Source organism: Oryza sativa, chromosome 6 (assembly GCF_034140825.1).
Source record: "Oryza sativa Japonica Group chromosome 6, ASM3414082v1".
NCBI lineage: Eukaryota > Viridiplantae > Streptophyta > Magnoliopsida > Poales > Poaceae > Oryza > Oryza sativa.
The window spans coordinates 3,105,121-3,125,964 of record NC_089040.1 but is presented as its reverse complement, the minus strand read 5'-3'; the positions used below and the strand labels follow the sequence as shown (position 1 = coordinate 3,125,964).

The 20,844-nt window shown below is 41.0% G+C and overlaps 4 protein-coding genes across 5 annotated transcripts; all 4 read right to left on the bottom strand.

The window, feature by feature from the left end:
* Positions 1 to 2,450: 2,450 nt before the first annotated feature.
* Positions 2,451 to 6,427, bottom strand: LOC4340188 (transcription factor WRKY19-like). Of its 2 annotated transcripts, XM_066311223.1 has the most exons (4): positions 6,232 to 6,427; positions 5,538 to 6,152; positions 4,055 to 4,180; positions 2,451 to 3,334 (listed from the first exon to the last, which is right to left on the bottom strand). In XM_066311223.1, exons 2-4 carry the CDS (start codon positions 5,900 to 5,902, stop codon positions 2,650 to 2,652), a joined length of 1,176 nt encoding a protein of 391 aa, XP_066167320.1. In that variant the 5' UTR covers positions 5,903 to 6,152; positions 6,232 to 6,427; the 3' UTR covers positions 2,451 to 2,649. The 2 variants fall into 2 exon arrangements, with proteins under 2 accessions (XP_066167320.1, XP_015643057.1); XM_015787571.3 differs by having other exon boundaries at positions 5,538 to 6,427.
* Positions 6,428 to 7,812: 1,385 nt separating this feature from the next.
* LOC4340187 (long chain acyl-CoA synthetase 4) lies at positions 7,813 to 15,887 on the bottom strand. Its single transcript, XM_015787570.3, has 19 exons — positions 15,650 to 15,887; positions 15,446 to 15,512; positions 15,117 to 15,206; positions 14,083 to 14,139; positions 13,916 to 13,964; positions 13,638 to 13,714; positions 11,833 to 11,872; positions 11,645 to 11,739; positions 11,307 to 11,474; positions 11,094 to 11,204; positions 10,927 to 11,014; positions 10,307 to 10,373; positions 10,002 to 10,077; positions 9,772 to 9,889; positions 9,415 to 9,660; positions 9,177 to 9,316; positions 8,410 to 8,592; positions 8,198 to 8,317; positions 7,813 to 8,062 (listed from the first exon to the last, which is right to left on the bottom strand). The coding sequence occupies exons 1-19, from the start codon at positions 15,778 to 15,780 to the stop codon at positions 8,027 to 8,029; spliced, it is 1,959 nt and encodes a 652-aa protein (XP_015643056.1). The 5' UTR covers positions 15,781 to 15,887; the 3' UTR covers positions 7,813 to 8,026.
* A 1,432-nt stretch (positions 15,888 to 17,319) lies between these two features.
* Positions 17,320 to 18,028, bottom strand: LOC107276613 (non-specific lipid-transfer protein A). The gene is made up of 2 exons (XM_015787572.3): positions 17,575 to 18,028; positions 17,320 to 17,474 (listed from the first exon to the last, which is right to left on the bottom strand). Exons 1-2 carry the CDS (start codon positions 17,943 to 17,945, stop codon positions 17,465 to 17,467), a joined length of 381 nt encoding a protein of 126 aa, XP_015643058.1. The 5' UTR covers positions 17,946 to 18,028; the 3' UTR covers positions 17,320 to 17,464.
* Positions 18,029 to 19,627: 1,599 nt separating this feature from the next.
* LOC4340186 (uncharacterized) lies at positions 19,628 to 19,996 on the bottom strand. The gene has a single exon (XM_015786299.3). It carries the CDS (start codon positions 19,994 to 19,996, stop codon positions 19,628 to 19,630), a length of 369 nt encoding a protein of 122 aa, XP_015641785.1.
* Between the last annotated feature and the right edge of the window lie 848 nt (positions 19,997 to 20,844).

Sequence of the window (20,844 nt, the reverse complement as noted above, 5' to 3'; positions counted from 1 at the left end):
CACATTTGATATGTTTTGTGAAACAAAAAAATTATATATAGAAATTTATTTAGAAAACAACATGTTGTCGTTTTCGACAACTGCGTCACGTCGAAAAACGTGGTTCTCTCAACAGTGGTTGGAAAAAAAGATAATTGTATTGCTTAGTAAAAATTTTTTAGATCCCCTTGTTACATGGCCCTAGGGGCCTATTTATAGCTCTATTATAGACTCCTCCATCATTAGGGTTTAGGTTTTACATAGAATTTACATGTATGGGCCCCTAATGGGCTAAGTGGCTAGGCCCAATTGTTGGCGAAACCTCTGGAAGACACGATGGCCCGCTAGGCCTTCTCCCGATGAGGTTTGGTACTTGGCGAAACCCATGCCTTCGTGCAAAGGCTTTCGTCCCGCAGTCTTCGCGCCGTATGGCCCTCCAACAAGGTCCGCATTTAGTGAAGCCCGCGTACTTCATGCCACGGCTTTCGCCATGTGGCTTTCGCCCATGTGGGTGCCTTCTCGGCCTTCGCCGCGTGCCCCCGGCTTGAGTCCTTCGCCTAGGTCCTTGGTTTCAGTAGGCCCAGCCGAAGGTCCACGTGGTATACCTCTAACACAACAATAAACATATATTTCACATTTGTAATAATTAATACTTAATTAATCATATACTAATATATTTTCTTATTTAATATATGTGTTGAAAATCTCTCTTCAACCCTAATGAAGCTTTTTAAGTCACTAATATAGACGACTTATTTTACTGTAGTCCATACGTCAATGGTATAACTATAGATTGCACAAAGCTATAGTGGTCTTGTCCCCAACCAACACATTTAAAATAGTAAAATTTCATTGTTCGGCTAATCCTCAAGGGATTATAATAGGATTAAGGTGGATTAATTTCACACCTCAATAGTCATGGAATTAATTCTCTCCAAATCCCTCTCAATCCTCCTATCTCTAAATCTCTCTCAATCTTTTTGTAGTGATAAGTGTGGAATAATACTTTTGACTTTTTAGGGGCATTAATCGAATAAGATCCGATGGGTTTTGCAGCCTCCAGCGCACGGTAAAATTAGAAGCGTGTTTTATACTGATCTAAATTTAGCAGGTTGTTAATAGGTATTTAAGGGCCTATTTAGCACAGCTCCAGCTCTAGCTCCACCCCTCTTGGAGCTGGAGCTCAGCCAAACAGTTTCAGCTCTACCAAAACTGAGAATGAAGCTGGGTAAAGCTCTCTCACAAAATGAACTGACTTGTGTAGCTGGATCTAGGGAGCTTCACAACTCCACTCTAGACCCAACTCCTGAAGCTAAATTTAGGAGTTGGGGCTGTACCGAACATGTCCTAACTGTGTGATTACAACATCTTTGCCGTTTCTGCTTAGAAATAATCGGGGCTACCTCTAATTAAGCCTAAAGAAGGTTACACAGCAAGGGAGCAACTTGTGGTGGCAGTCACGCAGGCTTGCCGAATCTTGCTGCTACTGAAGAACAATCTTTTTGTGGAAGCAGGCTGCCGGATTCAGGCTTATCTTGTCCACTACCATAACACTACAACTTAGTGCCGTTTGGTAGAGGGAAGATGATTACTCACTAATTGATCAGGTTATCAGGGTCCCTGCTCCTGCCAAACCTTTTCTTCATTCATCTTCTTGTGTATTCCATCCATCTTTTTTTAAAAAAAAAAACTTGTGGAGGCCATCGTTTCGTTTATTAACGGAATAAGCGAAACGTTATATTTACAAACAAAAATAATTTGTAAATAAAACTTTTATATACGTTTTCTTAGCAATCTAAAAGTAAAATCGAAAAAATAAAGTACGATGAAAAAAACCTCAAAATCAACTCCAAATTTAAGGTTTAAAATTCAAATTTTAGCTTATAAGTATAATCATAAGTCAAAAGATGAGGCTGTGTCACAACTTATAGTTATGAATGTGACTATATTCAAAATCAAACTAAAATATTGATTTTTTTTCTAAAAGAGGGGGGATACATTCTTGTAGGTACTGATGACTCTCTGTCAGAGTGCAATGTTCAGTAGGACAGTGTCACCTGAAAGGACTTAATCTTATCCAATGAATGATTGAGCAGTTGTTTTCAATCAACCTGGGAAGCCTGCAACTGAACACTTGCATGGATGATGCATTACTGACAGTGAAAGTGACCAGCTTTGCTCACTGAATGCAGTTAACCAATAGGGAATATACTGTTCTCATACAATCAGGTCACTGTGATCTATCAAGTCTGGATAAGTACTCCTAAAGATCACTGAACTACAAGGTATTTGTCCAAAACTACAAGGAAACTGTGTGCACTGTACTGCTAATTAATTCCATGACATCTCACCATTTCACCAATATAGTGACGTATATCCAATACTTCTTCACAAAACTCAAATTCAAATTATAAGGTTTCCAAAAGGAAGAACTGATTATGGACTAGAACTTAACTAGAATCCTCTTTGAGTGACTCTAAAATCCTCAATAGTTAACAAGTGTCATGTAACGACTCATCAACACTAAACAAATAAAACAAGAACAAACTAACTGATTACTACTCCATGCATACTGCTGCCTATCATGTCATCAAGATACAAAAAAAAAAGGAAGTTCAAATTAACAAAACGAAAATCATAGCCACGTCAGGTGACACGTGGCACGGTTCATCACGCGTCTCTGTATTGGCCGTACATGGAAGCGTGGCCAAACAATGGCGGGAACGGCAGGTGCGGGTCGACCTCGCCGTGGTACAGCGGGTAGTCGAACCCGCCGGCGGCGGCGGCAGGGTCGACCACGGCGGAGGAGGAGGCGGCGGCGGAGACGACCTCGTGGAGCTCCGACGAGTCCCCTCGGCTCATGACGAAGTGGCCGCCGCCTCCCCGTGGCTCGTAGGAGTGCTCCATGGAGAAGTAGCTCTCGCCGGCGGCCGAACCGGCCGGCGAGACGAACGGCGGCGAGGAGAAATTATTACACCCTCCTCCTAGCGCGTCGTCCGGCGGCGGCGGTGGCCCCACCCCGGCGTGGAACGGCGGCATGGAGGGGAAGCAGAAGTGCTGGTCGTCGTGGAAGTTCGTCGTCGTCGTCGGAGGCGGCGGCGGCGGAGGAGCCAGCCCGTTGGTCTCCACCTTCAGGCCGTGCCTGAAGTTGACGAGCAGCTCCACGCTCGGGTCGGCCTGCGGCGGCGGCGGAGGCGGTTGGTCGCCGGCGGCGGCGGCGCGGCGCTGCTTCTGGTGGCAGGTGTGGGCGCCCTGGTAGGTGACGTCGAAGACGGCGAGGTCGGCGTCGGAGCGCTGCACCTGCTTGGTCGCCGGGCAGCCTTGCGCGTTGCGATACGTGCACCGGTAGTAACCCCTGCGAATCCATCCGACACGTGTCAGTGACAGGAGGCATCAGATCATGCATCTGGCCCGTTCATTTTTTTACTTTCTTTTTGTCGGCCCACAAGCTTTAAAAAACTGAGAATGTTAATTTTGACCCAATTTTAAGAAATGAATTTGCCACGATAAATCGATTGGGCTCGGACTAGGCCTCCCAATCAAAAGCTTTTATCGTTTGTTAACCACAACCAAAATATAAAAATTGAAACTTAACTTTATTTTTTAAAAAAATATCATGTTTTATCAGTAATTCATCATTAACTTTTAAATCATTAAATATACTTATATAAAAGTTGTACCCATAAATTATTTTTGACTGCTTCGATTTTTTTTAAGCTTATCAACCGTAGAGTCAGCCATGAGGCTGTAAAATGATTCGATTTTTGTGTTTGGAACTATGGGGGCTTCAAATAATGGTGAATTTTGTAGGGTTTTTTTTTGTGGGGAATGAATTTTGTAGGTTTAACTCCCTCCCGTCAAGAAACAAGCTGTTTTGGGTATTTACAGTCTTCAAAATTGATCTTTCACCACTAGTTTTATTCAAAATAATAATAATCCTGACAAAATTATTATAATATTTTTTTAACCTACAATATGTTTTCATGCATCCAATCTAAATATTTAGAAATATACTTATGTTTAAAATTACCAAGGTTTAAATTAAAACATGTATAAAATGATATGTTGAGCTAACCTTGGGAATTTGGCACCGAGGATGTCCTTCTGACCATACTTCCTCCAACTGAATCCATCATCTGGTGTAGCCTCCAAACTTGCATCTGGCACTCTGAATTTTTCTGTCCATCTTGGCAGGCCCTTCCTGTATGATGATTTAGAGCCAAGAAAATTATACCAAATGGTCAGTCAATGATATTTGACTCCTTTTTTTCCTTTGGTTGACTCAGGCAAATTCTAATAATTCAGTACAGCTGTATGCTTATGATTATGACTGTTTCCACTTATGATTATGACTGTTTCCATGCTTTTGACCAAAGAACTATGACATGGATTTCTACATTGCCCGTCCTTGGGGTTAGGTCCTTTTCAAATATATTTTTGACGGTTGCATATGATTGGTTTGAAAACGGAATTTGTTCTTTTTATATTTAAGCAAATAACCACAAATTAAATAGCCTTTTTTTTAGGAAATTAAATATCCTCTGTTTAGAGTCACAATGATATTTCGAATGGGTTTTCCCCCTGACATTGATTAACCGGAGACATCGATATTTTGGAACTACCAAAAACATGTGGAACTGGAAGCTAAAAAATTCACATTGCACCATGATACAACACAGAGACGACATACATACTCATCTACATCCATAACGCATTAGGTAGATCATTTGCCCTTTTTGCTAAAAAGAAAAAAAACAGTGACTTGATTTTAAACCTAGTTTTTTTAGCAAATTAAATTTTAGAGTTGGTTTTGAGTTTTTTTACCACGGTTTATTTTTTTAGCCTTGACTTGTAAAATTTTACCTAGATACTACCTCCGTTTTTTAATAGATGACGCCGTTGACTTTTTCTCACATGTTTGACCATTCGTCTTATTCAAAAATTTTATACAAATGTATAAGATATAAATCACACTTAAAGTACTATGAGTGATAAAACAACTCATAACAAAATAAATTATAATTACGTAAATTTTTTGAATAAGACGAATGGTCAAACATGTGAGAAAAAGTCAACGGCGTTATCTATTAAAAAACGGAGGGAATATTATTTTTTTATTACTTCGTTAATTTGTCTACGACTTATAGTTATAGACTGTAGCTGGACTGATAAGAGCCATTCTTAACATTAAGGCAAGAGATTTATAACAAAAAAAAAGTTTAAGGCTCTAAACAAGTCCAACCATGTACACAAATAGGGGCTTAGAAAGGGTGACACGAATTTTATCCTTATTCAGTTTCAGATAAGACAAGCCGATGATAATATACTCTATCCATTATCTCAATTTGCTTAAGTGGCGACTTACGCGTGGCGGGCATGTCCTTAGTTTCGCGCCATTTTTTTAAAAAAAATTAAAGTGATGTGACGACGGCCAAAATGCCAAACGTGTGTGTGAGACAGTGATAGAGATTTTAAAGCAAATTGAAAGAGAAATTTTAAAACGAACTGAAAGAGAGAGATTTTTTTTTGTTTAGACGAATTTGAACACACACACGCACCTTCTCTTGATCGTGTCATGGTGGCGTTCTTGCTGCGCGACGGCGGCGTCCCTCGCCGTCCGGCCCGAGCTCTCGTCCGCCGACCGTGGCGAGTCGGAGCGGTCGCCGGTGGTGCCGCGCGACCCCGACGCGCCGCCGCCGCCGCCGCCGCCGGCGAAGGCCGCCGCCTCGATGGCCCTCGCGATGCCCATCGCCCTCGCGAGCGTGCCCTGCAGCTGCCGCGCCACGCCCCTGTAGTACTCCTCCCCGCGGCCGCCGCCGTGGTACTCGTCGTCGGCCGCCGCGGCGGGCTCGCCGAGCTGCCGGGCCTGCTCCTCGCCGTCGGCGAGGATGCTCAGCAGCAGGTGGATGTCTCCTCCGTCCATGGGGCACAATTCTTGGACACGACACGACACGCGAAAGCTAAGCTGATTGTTCTTGTAGCTTTGGATCAATCAGCTTGCAGATTCAGACTTCAGATGTTGCAAGCAATGCAAGATCGATGTTGCAATGGCAGATTTGAAGAGCCAAGCTTGCAGGCAGGAGCAATGGAAGGATCATGCATGGCAAGTTCAGAGAAACACAAGAGAAGTTGCAGAGGCGACCAACAAGACGGCAGCAGCAAACTCCCAAAGTCTGAAACTCTGAAAAATTAGTGATCTAGGACGACAAACAAAGCTCTGACAGATATCAGGTCTTTTTATTCACTTCCTACCATGTAGCAAACACTGCAAGATTGCGTGAACTGGGAGAGAAGCGAAATGGAATGGTGATCGGTTCTTTCTCTGCTTGCTTGCTTGCTTTGGTAAGCTTGCTGGAAAGAATGGAGAAATTCAGAAGCAGAATTGGAGGAGATAGCTTAGCAAGGACATTATTGATCTAAGCTAGGGTTGGATTCATGGAGAGAGATCAGAGATGTGGTTATGGGCACAGATGAATTTAAGGCCGGTGGCCATGGCTGTCTGAGGTCTGAACTCTGAACTTAGTTGGGTTTGGGGAGATATGATATGCTGGTAAGAGGAAGAGAAGTTTGACCAAACAGAAACCATGCAAAGTTTAATTCTTATTTTTTCCCTTTGTATTTCTCTCCTTTTATTTTCCTGGGTGCTTGCTCCCCGTTGACCAGTCTTTGGTCATACTCATCATCGTACTAGTGCTATTACTGGGAGATCAGGAGGAATTTGCTAAGTACACCCGGTATCGGTACCGGCCGAAAAACTTGACATCGTATACTATGGTAGTTCGTAGTTTGCGAAAGAAGAAAGCATTACTTGGAGTAGTATGGATCTACTTTATGTTTTTAATGTCAATTAATCTCATCTGGTTCCATTTATCTTGGGAATATTACAGTGCATAATTGCATAAGCTTTACTACTTTGTAGACTATTTGATTCCATTTTGTAAGTCAACTTGTTGTTTTTCCCCCTGATTCAGTTGGTTGTGTAGAAATTAAACACAAGAGTTTCCAAGAAAGGAGCTCCAATCTCCATTGCAAAGGAGAAAATAAAGGAGGAAGAAAAGGGAACACGCATAGGCTTTTCTTTTTCTTTTGTTTAATTAATGTCATATTCACCATAAGCATTAAGCTACCATGCCAAAAGCTCAGAACTTTTGACTTGTGAAAATAAAAGATAACAAGTGTGATGATCTAATTAGCTCCAGCCTTTTCCAAAGCTCACGGATATTACATCGAAATTGCAGGTATTAATGCGATGCCTTCCAGAACAATCACATATTTGGAGCCTGATGTGGTATGCTTATTCTCACTGGGATAATGACATGCTCTGTTGCATTTTAAGCTTGATACCAACTAGTAGCATCTTTTGTGTTGGCATTCACTCACCATAGAACTGCTTTTTGGCAAAGTTTGGTGGACTTAGGAAAGTTCAAAAGCTCATATAGACAGTGTTGACCGCTGACCAGTCAACCCTCCACTCCAAATTGCTACTGGTCAAACGGATCAAAGAAGAGGAGAATAGCACAATACTATTGGCAAAAGAGAGGTCAACTTAGAAGGTTGGAAGAACTGACCAGGAATCTTCAAACCTGTTTCCGTGTGTAGAGCAGGAGATGGATGACAGTGACGCAGAGGCTTCAGAGCTTGTGCTTACGACTGCGTGCTGACCCAAGAAAAGGGAGTTTGTGGGTCACAGCCGCACAAGGAATAGTTCCCCCCCCCCCTTTTTTTTTCTTATCATTATTTGCTAAGCAATCAGAAATAGTAGTAGTACATGCACAGAATGAGATTCTAGCCTAAGGGAATAGTAGTAATAATTAAGTTGTGCAAAACATAGGATGACTTAACAGAATGATCTAACAAAAGACAGTCCCTGTCACACCGTTTCTGACAGTAATCATTTCAGCACAAGAAAGACAAGGCTATGATCTGTTTCCAGTCTTTTATGAGTGGTTAGGTACATGACATGTGAATTGGATTTATATATATACCAACATGGTGAGATTACATGAATGGGTGAAGCCTTTCTTCAATTGTCTGTAGCATTGCTCGTTTACTTTGCCATCTTGTAGAGTGCGTCAATGGTTCCCTGAACAAACAATGCACGAATAAATATATTAGAGATTATATTAACTTGCATTAGCTAGAAGACTTCAAGAAATGATGGTGATGACAAAGAATGGAATTGCAGAACAGAGAAACTGTTTTTGGTATGGCATCCAACCTGATAGTGCTTAAGCAACTGTGGTCGTTTCTTCTTGTATGTTGGGGTTATAAGATCACGCTCCATATCAAATGGTAATGGGTCAAGATGTACAGCTCTTATGAACTCATAGCCTTTCAGCTGGCAAGGTAAAAAATATATAAACATTTAAAAATACTAACCCCGTTGAAATGCGTAGAAAATTGTAGGGTTTACATGCCACAAAACTTTACCTTCTTTTCCTTTGCAATCTTCGTGAGTTCTGAAAGAATATATTCTTTAGCTCTTGAATTTTCACATAATTCAGATAAACTTCCAGAGATACCATTTTGTTCAGCCCAATGCTCAAGAACTTGTTGGTTGGGATTTATGACAGCAACAAGGAAAGATTCAAAACTATTTCCGTAAATCCATATCTGAAATAGATTAGAAGATACAATGAAAAACAAGACATCTACAAACAAAACGTTGCCCAAAAAAAAGATTCAATTATTCATGCATTGGGTAGTCAGGTGCATCACATTTCCAAACAAACATGCACTATATAGCCTCTAAAATGGTTAGAACCAAATGAGCATGAGACACTACCAAACAGTAAACAATTTTGAGGCGAAGCCATTATTTCCATTTTTGTGTAGTTTTAGTGCTATTGAGCATGTAAGCCAGGTGCCATGACATGGTTCAGTTAGATGCTCATAAGAATTTACTGTTTGATATGCATTTTAATCAAAACGCTAAAGGGCTAAAAAAAATTAAACTGGTGCTTTTAAAACCATATTGTGATATCAGCAGATTATGCTATAAAGACCTTTTTTCCCACTCAGGGACACTTTAACTTCATCTAATTTTTCAGATCAGGTGCTGTATACATTCATCAATTGTTTCAACAAACATAAAAAACATATGGGAAATATAATAGGGAAAAAAAGGCTCATATCAGATAGAAACATAAAATTTGAGACGATCCCCTGAAAAAGTGAGTAGTTAGTATAGTAGTTACCGAATCTATCTCTTGGAGAACCCCGTACACATTCTCGAGATTTTCTACTGCAACATATTCTCCCTGTGAAAGCTTGAATATATTTTTCTTCCTGTCAATGATTTTCAAGGACCCATTTGGTTGCCACTCGCCAACATCCCCTGTATTATACATGGTATTTGGCATATAGTCATCATCTGAAAAAAATAATGCCATTATAGTCAACTAGCATGTCCCAGAGATTATAGAAACAGCTAACCTGTGTGGAACCATCCATCAATCATGACTTCCTGTGTAAGATCCTCCCTTTTGTAGTATCCTGAGAATAGAACACTTCCTTTTACACATACCTCTCCACGAGGAATGCTCGACAAAGCGTCATAGCCCATCTCTGGAACTGACTCAAGACGTGCATCCAAATGCTCAACTGGTGGACCAACAGTCCCAACCATGGAAAAATCATTTGGTATTGCAACAAATGACGCCGCACCAGTTTCCGTGAGCCCTGAAGTTGGTTTTTCATAATTTTATTTAAAAGTGTTACTATATCAACCAACATATGAAGCGCTTGATTAAATACTTCCTAAAGGAATTGAATGGTGAAGCAAGCATATACCATAGCCTTGAACAACACTTGCACATGTCACAACCCTCAAAAATTCTTCCACTGCTACAGATAAAGGGGCACCACCAGACACGATAAAACGTAGTTTTCCACCCAGTCTTTCTTTCACCTAAAGGATAAACACTAAGTTAGGGCAATGATATACATATGAAGATGCATTGACAGTCTAAATTTTATCTGATGAAGTGATAAAAAAATGCTCCTGAACTAGCTAATTGTACCTTGCTGAAAACTAATTTGTCAAAAAATGGAGCTGCTTTCTCGTGTTTAATTCCTTTCCTCATGCTGTCCAGTTTCCTGTTCATTTGATAATTATGACTAATTCAGAATTTGTATCACACCATGACATAATCAACTGAACAAATAAGTTGAAAAAAATGATGAAAGTTCAGAAAAGGTCAAAGGACATAAGAATATCAGAAGAAACTTATATTGTCCAATCCATCAACTCAAGAGTTCTGTAAAAGAAATTCTTTTTGGAAAGCCTTGTAAAAGGAGTTCTCAGTATAGTCATATCCAGACTTACAGCTTGTAAGCAATATTGAATAAAGCTTTCTTCAGTATGCCACCAGACGAGATCTTTCCTGTAAGACCTACATAAACAAAATGCATCGAATATTAGTTAAGGACAAAATATTGCAAGTACAGCTAGACATTATGTGCAACTTTCCACTGAATTTCTACATTAAAGGACTTTCATTTACGCAGAGTTCAGTAGCTAGTAGATCAATCCTTGCAAAACATTTCCACCATATTTGACAATTAACAGTTTCTGGTTTGTTCCCTTATGCATCCTTGTCAAAAATTTTCAATCTAAAGAGCTAGTTTTGAAATAATTTCAAGTAAGGCCTCCAGTAAACTGTTATGGACCTTATTGTTATAGTATATTTTTATATTTCACATGTTCACTTCAATACTTCATATGAAAATTTTATTAATGCATTTAGAAATAATGAGACCATGAAAATAATAGTAGTCTAGGCATGTTAACATCATGAACAGAAATATGGCAGGGTATCAGATAAATTGATTAGACAAATAAATTCTGAGACATGTATAGTCATTGAGTTCCACTTTCCATACAAGGAAATCAACTAGTGGGCATTAACATGATATTAGCTATAAATGTGTACGTTTGGAATTTACCTGAGTATATTCTATCAAGTACTCGTGGAACTGCACAGAATACTGTTGGTTTTAGAGCTGCAATGTCATCGACCAACAGCTTGACGTCCTACATACATATATGACACTATTTGAGTATGCATCCATTGAAAGCTTAAATAGAAACAAGGAGTATCCATAAATCATACCCCACGCCAAAATCCAATTTTTGATCCGTGTGAAATGAATAATTCTTCAAAGATTCTATCAAAGATATGAGCCAGTGGAAGATACGATATATAAACATCATCATGATCAAACTGCAAAAGAGCAATGGAGGGCAAATAAAATGAGTTGCATGATTCATTCAAGATAGTACATAGCAATGGTTATTACAGAATACAAATATATTCTACACTCACAGGTTCGCCAATAGACCTGGTCACGCAATCAGCACCAGTGATGTTAACAAGAAGGCTTTCATTTGATATCATAACACCTTTAGGGTCTCCAGTTGTCCCGCTTGTGTACATTATTGTGCAGATGTCAGATTTCTTCTTTTCAGGAAGATCAAAATGATGATCACCTCCCTATAAGCATAAAAGTCAGACAAGTTCATTTGTAAATTTGTAATGGTTCGGTAGCATGTCATATAACTGGTAAATAACACATTATTAGTCAGACAAGTTTAATTCTTCAATATAATCTTGAATTATACCAATATAAAGGACTAAGTAAGTTGAAACAATTTATAAATTACCATGATCAGGAATTCCTCCCATGAGAATATGGACATCCCATGATTTTTAGCCTCCTCTTTTTGGTCATTTGTCACACCTCCAAAGCTGATGATTGCTAAATAAAGATAAGAAAATAAAAGTTAATTCATATACTCCAGTGATTGGGAATCGACTAATTGATATAATTATGGGTATAAAATGAACTTACTCTTCAAATACTTTGATGTGGCATGACAAGTTTTCAAGAGCTGCCATCATTAAAACCATTAACAAGAATTAGGATACTTTCAAGTTTAAAGCAACCATAGTAAGCACTGCCACATACAGATTTCTCCCTAATCAAATTACCCAAAACACCCATCTGCATCTCACGCTATTTGGTCAATTGGACTCAACTATTTCCTCATTCGAGACACAATCGAGAGCTCGAGAGCTCTCAGTAGTTCAGCACTACATAAATTTCTAACGAATACTGCATCAGCTTAGCATGTGGTCTCTTAATGATTACAAACACTCTCTGCATATGCGTCTACTCAGTAATCTCAAATAACAGATACATGAGAATAATATTCTGTATCACAGTTTTTTTTTCAATAATGGAATAAAATCCTGTATTTGCTTCAACGAATTACATGATTCGCTCAACAGGGAGCACGTACAATCCAGGAACTAAACGATGCAAAGACTAATACTCCAACACTAAAGGAGTAACGAGAATAATATTCTGTATCACAGATACAAACTAATATTCTGTATCACAGATACACACTAAGCGAATCGGAATTCGCCCAAAAAAGGTAGAGCAGAGCAGATTAACCAGAGGAACTAGCCATCCCAAATTCCCAATCATTTGCTATAAATTCGATGAGTACGGATCATCTCGACTCGCGCAAAAAAAAAAAGAGCAAAACCAAAACCTGCAGAATTCATCGCGCTGCGCGGATTTGCCGATCGGGAGGACGCGCGCTGCCGAACGCGGGGCAACGCGGCGGCCAGGACCACCACCATAGCCCATCCCCATCCCCCCCCACCCCTCTCGCGGGGCAAACCGCTACGAGCGCCGCCACCTGCGGAGAGCGCGCCGGCCTATCGCCGGAGCACGGCGAGGCATAGCTCCGGCGTGCGCGGATGCGCGGGGCAACTGCGGCGTGGCCGTGCTAGGCCGGAGTCGCCGGAAATGCCACCGGCGCTTCGCCGTCCGTCGGCCCGGCGAAACGGCCTATGCTCGAGATCTTATTGGGCCGGGCCGAGACAAGACTAAATAAAGCGGGCCAAATGTAGATCGACTATATGGGCCAAATTGGGATTATATGGGCCGTAGATGAAGAAAGGCCAGCCCAAATTACATTTTCTCCCCCTTCCAAATCAGCCTATCTCTTCTCTATCTCTACTATTATAAAAATTGAAGATGTTTTTGCCGATATTTTGGTACGTCATCCGTGTATAAGTCGTTTTTTAAGTTTGTTTGCTTTTGGAAATACATTTCCACATTTGAGTTAGTTTTTAAGATCGTTCACTTTTGGTAATACATAAGGAATTACATAAGAAATCTATTTAAAAAAACTTGAGACGATCAGACTCCTAACTGCAGCTCATGATTTTCTAATAATATACTCTCTCCGGTTCCATATTAATTGACGTTTTGGACAAAATTGAGGTCAAACTTTTATAACTTTGACCATCAATAACTTTAAAAATATTCAGTCTAAAGAAACTAGAACAACATATACATATTTTGTCTTTTAAAGTACTATAATAAAAGTAAACATGCATTTATTTTATTATATATATTATAATAGAAAAGTAAGATCAAAGATGTATCTTGTAGACCGTGTCATTGTCCAAAACGTCAATTAAAATAGAACCGGAGGAGTATATATCCAAGCGAACTCACACAGTGAATTTCATCTTAACTAAACTATATAGCAATAATAATATTAAAATAGACTTTACCCGTTGCAACTCACATGCATTTTTTCTAGTTAAAAAAAACTGGAAAAGCTGTCGAATTACCTCTGCGATTTTTCTCTCTTCCACAAAAGCAATCTGGATTTCAGCATGGCACACGATAAACTCCACTGCACCAGCACCTAGAACAGAAACACAAAAAAAATATATTAAAAAATAGAAGAAAAGGAAGAGCTAATCTTAATTCTTGAGCTCTTTTTACTACCCTTGAGGTAGATGTACTTTGAAGTGTTAATTTATGGTTATCGGTATCTTGAACTCTTCAAGAATGGTTAAAAGAATTCTCATCAATTATAGAATTGCACATGCGTTTATGTGCTTACCAAGACTATCATAGAGAGGCACGCATGAAACCCCAAGTGCATTGCAAGCCTGAAAATGGTCAGATCAGAGTAACAGATTAAGGTTAATGGTTAAAACTGTTCATGCAACTTAATGGTTAAAACTGGTCATGTGCATGAGTGATGAGTAATTTATGGTTGAAGTAAACCTCCATGCTGATGATCCATTCAGGGCAGTTTGCGCCGTAGATGCCACAGCTTTCACCCTGAAATTTGGTAATTTATTCAGTTTGATAACATTTGAATTGTAAAATCTAAAATGATTGAACTAGTCAACTGTTCCCATCCAATAACATAGTACTACTCATCAGCAAATGAGAGGATTCTTCAGTCAATTACTTTTCAAACAAACTGAATGTTTTCTGAATTGTGGAATATGATATCCAAAGAGATTGAACTGAAAGATGCCAGGTTATACTAGTACATGACAATGGAGCTATCCAAATTCTAGAACATGATCAATTCAACTCTCCTGGAGGTAATGAATTGTTCAGACTTCAGACTTTTTAACCTTGGAAGATTCAAACAGTGGACTTTTGCTCACAACCTGCCAAAGTTATGGTTGTGAGTGCCTCTGTCATCATCCTGATGACAACAAGAGTGGAACTCTTCATCTCTGGTGGTAAATCTTGTTTCAGCAATGTCAAGTTACTGTGTTTTAAGATTAAATTAATTAAGTTATGCTTATAACGAATCAAAATAAATAAGCCTTTCCTGATGCTTAATGGTTAATTTACTACCAAGTCAACTCACATATCTGAAATAATCCAATCTTGTTTGATTGATGCACAACCTGCGCAGTTTATTTTAAAAACTATCAAGATTTTGTAAGATCCAAAATTCATGGTAAGCATGCATATGCATCCACAATCTCATGAATTGCTCACATTATATTAAATTTGGCAGCTGGCTCAGGTTTGCAGCTAACCAACTGCTGGTGATCAAGACGTGCACAAATGGCCATTGATGATGATCTAAATATATATATCCAATGAACCTGAGCCATAAACTATTGCCAATTATTCATTTACTACTATGTATCTTTGGAATCAAGATCTGCTTAACAAATATTTCCATTCAGTTAAATGTTACTGAATGCATTACGTTTTTTTTTTATAAAAAAAACAAAGTTACTGCCGGCAAAAGTTTTAAGGAGGTAATCTTCATCTGGGAAGTTGATTACCTTGCTGATTCCTGACTTGCTAATGGAGGCAGCAAGTTTCATCACAACGTCATAAACCTCCTTGTAAGTCATCCAAACATATTCACCTGCCTGCAAATGAACTATACAGATTAGAGAACTAATTAAACCGAAAAAAAAAATAAGTTTTACTCCACATGTGTATCCGAAATAATAAAGTGGTGCTTGGAATGATCAAAGTAGCAATACATTTTGTAGAAGTAGAAGGCAGAAGAGAGAATTATAGCTACAAGCTAGAGCAGAAACCAATGTGAAATAATGAAAGATTATTCTTGTTCAAACGAAGGGAAAAGAAATATTGAATTAATCACCTTGCCGTCGTCGACGACTCTCCGGCGACCGAGCATCGGGCTGTCCGGGTACTTCTCCACCGAATTGCTGCAAAATTATCCGAAGACGATTCAAGAAACCGATCGAATCAGGCTATGAATGACAAAAACAAATGGAGCTGCATGTCTCCGGCCATCCGCCGGCGATCGCCGGAGCTGAGAAATGAAGACCGCGCGATCACCTACCGGAAGACGTCCCAGCAGCTCTCGACCCCCGGCGGCGGCCGCAGAAGCCCGGCGTCCTTGGCCAGCACGTTCCGGTACGTCGGCCCGGCATTCTCCGCCGCCTTCTCCGACTCCACCAAGTGCTTCATCATCTCCGGCGACGGCGGCGACGACACGACGACGAGAGAGGAAGAAAGAGAGAGGAGCTTTCAAGATTGATGCCTTGCAAGCTGGGAGAGATTGGTAAAGATATATAGGGAAAATGTCTTTGGTTGACTGAGACCATGCAAGCACATGACCAAAAGATTTTTCTTTTCAACTTCTCATTCCACCCATGGATTTCTTTTTTTTCAGGAGGGTGGATTTTGAAGTCCAAATTAACTTTGCAAATTCTTTTCAAAACCAAGCAAAATTAGCTTTGTAACTTTGGAATAACAACAGTCAGGTTTATGCATATGTTGGGTAGAGAATCATATTCCAATTCTCTATATGTCTGAACATGGTTTTATACTAGTAATTATTACCAGTATGCTGTAAGAATGGAAGAGAGATCGATTACTCCCTCCCTTTTCTTTATGTTTGATGACATTTAAACATGTTTTACCATTCGTCTTAATCAAAATACGTATGCAAATGTGTAAAAATATAAGTCATATAGATAATATTTTTATAAGATGAATAGTCAAACTTATATCTAAAATTCAACGGTATCAAATATTTTTAAAAAATAAGTACTTGTCAAAATTTTCTTGGGCAGTGCCAAATTAAGGTACACCTTACAAAAGTAAACATTGAGTATTGGACATATATCCAACAAACAAAGTTAATCCGTAGAGTTCTCTATCGGAGCAAGTACCAATCTTAATCAGAGCAATCACCTGCTCAATTAATTATTATCAACAGGTGAGCACAAAGTACTACTACTGCTGCTTATCACTATAGTTCCCCAGTAATCTGGGAAAAATAACGTTCATTAAATAATAATTTTGACTAACTGTTCCTAACGACAAATTTTATCCATGGAACAGGTCAGACAGAAGCAGAAAATTGACCTGTACAACATTGGCTGCTGTATATCTTGATGAATTTGGGCCGAAGGAAGTTCAGAATTACGCAACCATAATGCTGGAAGACCATTTCTGTACGTAAACTGTACGGACTACGGAACCATATATTTAGGACCTGTTCACTTTGATAAAAAAAAACCTTACTAAATTTTTGGCATTACCAAAATTTTGGCATAGTTGCCTGATATGATTTCTTATATAGTTACCAAAATTTGGCAGCAAACTAAATGTAGCCACTTTTTTTTTTAACTTTACCAAAATTTAGTAAGGTTGAAAATGGCATCAAAGTGAACAGACCCTTATTTCATAATGAAGTTTGATTTCTGCGGTTTCTTGCAACTTTGCAAGAAAAAAATAGTTTGAAGAAAAATGATTAGAAAAGGACGCAACTTGATGAGGTCTAAGTAATCATTTGGGCCAGGTTTAATCGGCACGTGAGGCCCAGATAGCATCTGGGCTTAATGGGCCGAACTTGTTAGGCCCAGTGAAGGTTTGTGCAAGTGTAATGTCAATTTCCAGGTGACGCGTGTATTGGGTTAGGACAAACCAAGCTCAAAACTGCATCATTAATGCTTGAGAATTCACGAAAGCAAAGCTGCACTAGCCAAAGCCGAAAGAGACTGATGAACTGAAGATTGAGAATGTATTGCTTATAATATTCTTAAGATGAAACACAAACAATGGTGAAACTTAAGAACAATGTAAAGCTTGAAGGTTGCAATGGTTTTCAAATTGTAACTCCTCCATGTGTTGATGCTTTGTTCATTCTTCAACGAACCCTGCAAAAGAATTTGAAAACAAAATCAGCTCATATGAAGAAAAAAGAATTCTAAAATGTTTTTATTTTTTGAAGCGTAATGGGGAGTTCTTGTAATTTACCTGAAGCAGTTGAAGTTTGGGCTGGTCGGGATGAAGCCGACTCGGACGTTGCAGGCGGCGGGGAGGCCGGCGGCGCGGCCGGAGTCGACCCTGCCGTCGCCAGCGGCGAGCATCTCCGACAGGATGCACGCGCACACGGCCCGGCGCTCCGCGGCGGTGGCGGCGAGGTCCCTGATGTCGCCGAGGGCACGGCAGCAGCGGCGCGACACCGCGGGCTCCCCTCCGGCGACGTACGCCGTGCACTCGCCGAACGCCGTCTCCGCGAGGCCGCACAGGTCCGACGTCCCCGCCGCCGCGAGCCCGGCGCCGCCGGCGACGACGAGGAGCGCCACGGCGACCGCCGCCGCCGTCGACGTCATGGAAATGGACATTGTTGGGTGAGAGCAGTGCACGCTGGTCGAGACGAATTTGGATCAAATGCGACTTATTTATAGGGAGAAATGGGAAATTGAAGATGGAATCATCTGCGTTGATACGCAACGCGTGCATGGATGTTATCATGTTAGCATCAATCATCTGACAGGTCAGGGTTATTTACCCGAAAGTTTTTTGATATTTTGTCCAGGGATTTCAATTGTTTGCATTGCATGGTGCATGCATGCTACTGCATTTTTGGAAAAAAAAATGCAAGTAAAGATCTTGTGGTCAATGGAAAGCAATGATTTTGAGGCAATCCTGTAGGGATTTGCAGCAGACAGGGATATGCTACTGCACTGCTCCTCTGGTGACAGATGACACTAGATAGTAGACAGGCTTCTTCATGGGCTGTAGCTGTGAAATCAGAATCATGACATCGACGCGAAGTTATTCGAATAGTTTCCTTTTTGAATTATTCAAATTTGAGCGATCAAAATTCGTTGGAGCCCCCTTGGTAAACGTACCGGCGAACGAATGATTTGCATCTCAGTTACTCTCCGACGTTATCTTCCGCTTCGGTTCGATGTCAGCGACCACCGACGGCCATGTGAACGAAACTCAATTGGCATAAATATTTGATGCCTTGAGAAATACAAGGATTACGTACAACTCGCAAGCCGTTGCAGAAACAATGGTTACACACTTCCTCACCAACAATAGATGGAAGTTTCAAATAGTGTTTTCTCTGTTTTTAGGTGGTGTTCTAAGTAGTTTTCATGTGTTTTGTCAAAGTTGTGATTTTGTAAGTTGAAGACCAGCAATTGGATTTAATTTCTTGAAGCAAAGTCCGGAATGGATTCTATTATCTAAAAGTATCAGCACAAAGACAAAGGGGGAACCGGGGTGCTCAGATCAGTTCTCAAGAGGAAAACGTGATGAACTGATGATCATGGTGAACAATATCAAGTGCATATTCTGATGGTTCAAGGTTACTGATCTACTGCAGTTTCAGATTGGAACCATCCTGGGAGCATGGCTGCATCAGGCTAAAATGCAGAGGGTACTGCAGCTGCACTTTCAGGGAATGTTGAAAACCGAAATGCAAGCTGAACAATCAAGAACAGCAAGCGAAACTTTTTCGGCGTCCCCTTGATGGATTAGAATCTGACTTCAGAACAGCAAATGATTTTTCCACATACCTTGTTGAATCGACAAGCTTGCAACTTGCAATTTTTCTGTGTCGACCTAGCAACAGCAACAAGGTATGTGGTGCTACTGGAATTCTGGAAAACATAGAAGATGAAACAGTAGCTGACCAAGATACAGATTACAGACAACTTCAGCATGGAGGAACTCTTGGGATAAATTATAATTTATAAGTGCTCACAGGTTTGCACTGAATTTACAGAACAAGCAATTCCTCATCACAGAGCTCAAGCAATTCATCAATTCATCAAACGACATAAGAAAATTTGAGATTACCATGGTAAGATTCATGAGCATTAGTGCTCTGAAACTCTGAAACATTCAGAAATTCAGAATCATGGCCTGCATAACAACTTCAATTTATTCATAATTCAAGAAGAAAGGGGAGCACAGATTGCGATAGATAAAACTACACCATATCTTCTACATGTCTTGACAGATCACGCCATGCCGGTGTGAAGGGAGCTTCCATCGTCGCGGCGTGAGCTGGTCAGAAGTCGGAGCAGCGGCCGCCGCGCTCCCAGTCGCCGTACCGCGTCGGCTCGGGCCCGCGCGGGCCGCCGATCTCGCCGGTGTCCTTGTTCACGTACTCACCGCCGCCGCCGCCGCCGTCTTCCCCTTCCTTCCTCGCGTCACCAGCGTCGCCTCCCTTCTTCTTCTCCTCCTCCTCCTCTCCCGCCGCCGCTCCCTTCCCGGCCCCGCCCGCAGCAGCCTCCCCCTTCTTCGCCGCCGCCGCCGCCTGATCCGGGGATGCGGAGGTGGACAAGAACGCGAGGCGGGAGAGGAAGGGGGCAGGGTGGGCCCGGCGGTGGGAAAGCGCGGGCGCGAAGGCGCGGCGGAGGTGGCTCGTCGCCGCCATGGCCTGGCTCCTCGCCGAGGTCGCCGGTGCTTTCGCTGCTCGCTTCTCTTCTCCGGCCCTCGCGCCGCCGCGTGTGCGAGCTCAAGCCGCCGCCTCCGCCTCAGCGTGGAGGACTGGAGGTCACCTACCCGTAACTGGGCCGGGCCGATCGGATGGCCCACCGCCACAGCCCAAATCGGCCCAATAATCCACCACTCCATAGCCCAACTCGGGCCTATTAATCCACCACTATCCGGCCCATGACGTGACGGGCCGGCCCAATATTTGTGTATAATTATGCGGGCCGAGGCAAAACCGTGGCGGCGAGAGGGATATTCTTGTCAGTACAACGCAGGGGTGGGGGCGGACCTACATTTGTAGATGGGGCTGCTCAAGAACCTGGTTCAGAGATACTATATTTTTTTAAGCTATATTTTATCTATTTTTATCATATATATATATATATGTATTTTGTTAGTATAAATTTAGACACCCGTATCAAATTAAACTCGATTTAAAGAAGAGTAAAACAAGTGAGGGAAACCACATTCTACTTTGTTTTAGCTCCGTCCCCCGTACAATGTATACATAGTTAGCTATTCCCTCCATCCCAAAATGCCCACTTTTGCTAGGTCTACATTTAAACTTAGAGCCTAATCTTGTGGTTTATGCTTATGTTTATAAGCCAAAATTTGAATTTTCAACTTTAAATTTGGAGTTGATTTTGGGGTTTTTCCATCGTCATTTATTTTTCAGCCTTTTGCTTTTAGATTGTTAAGAACACGTATATAAAAGTTTTATTTATAAATTATTTTCTGCTTACAAATATTCCGTTTCTCTTGTTCTATCGATAAGCGAAACGATGGAGT

Bases quoted from the DNA above. Each gene is read 5' to 3' on its own strand.
- LOC4340188 (XM_015787571.3), bottom strand. From the start codon at position 5,902: ATGGACGGAGGAGACATCCACCTGCTGCTGAGCATCCTCGCCGACGGC. The intron at 4,181-5,537 runs GTGCGTGTGTGT...ATCATCATACAG, and splicing joins CATGACACGATCAAGAGAAG to GAAGGGCCTGCCAAGATGGA. The intron at 3,335-4,054 runs GTTAGCTCAACA...ATGGATTCGCAG, and splicing joins CTCGGTGCCAAATTCCCAAG to GGGTTACTACCGGTGCACGT.
- LOC4340187 (XM_015787570.3), bottom strand. From the start codon at position 15,780: ATGATGAAGCACTTGGTGGAGTCGGAGAAGGCGGCGGAGAATGCCGGG. The intron at 13,715-13,915 runs GTAAGCACATAA...TTTCTGTTCTAG, and splicing joins GCCTCTCTATGATAGTCTTG to GTGCTGGTGCAGTGGAGTTT. The intron at 10,078-10,306 runs GTAAGTCTGGAT...TCAAATGAACAG, and splicing joins TTCAATATTGCTTACAAGCT to GAAACTGGACAGCATGAGGA.
- LOC107276613 (XM_015787572.3), bottom strand. From the start codon at position 17,945: ATGTCCATTTCCATGACGTCGACGGCGGCGGCGGTCGCCGTGGCGCTC.
- LOC4340186 (XM_015786299.3), bottom strand. From the start codon at position 19,996: ATGGCGGCGACGAGCCACCTCCGCCGCGCCTTCGCGCCCGCGCTTTCC.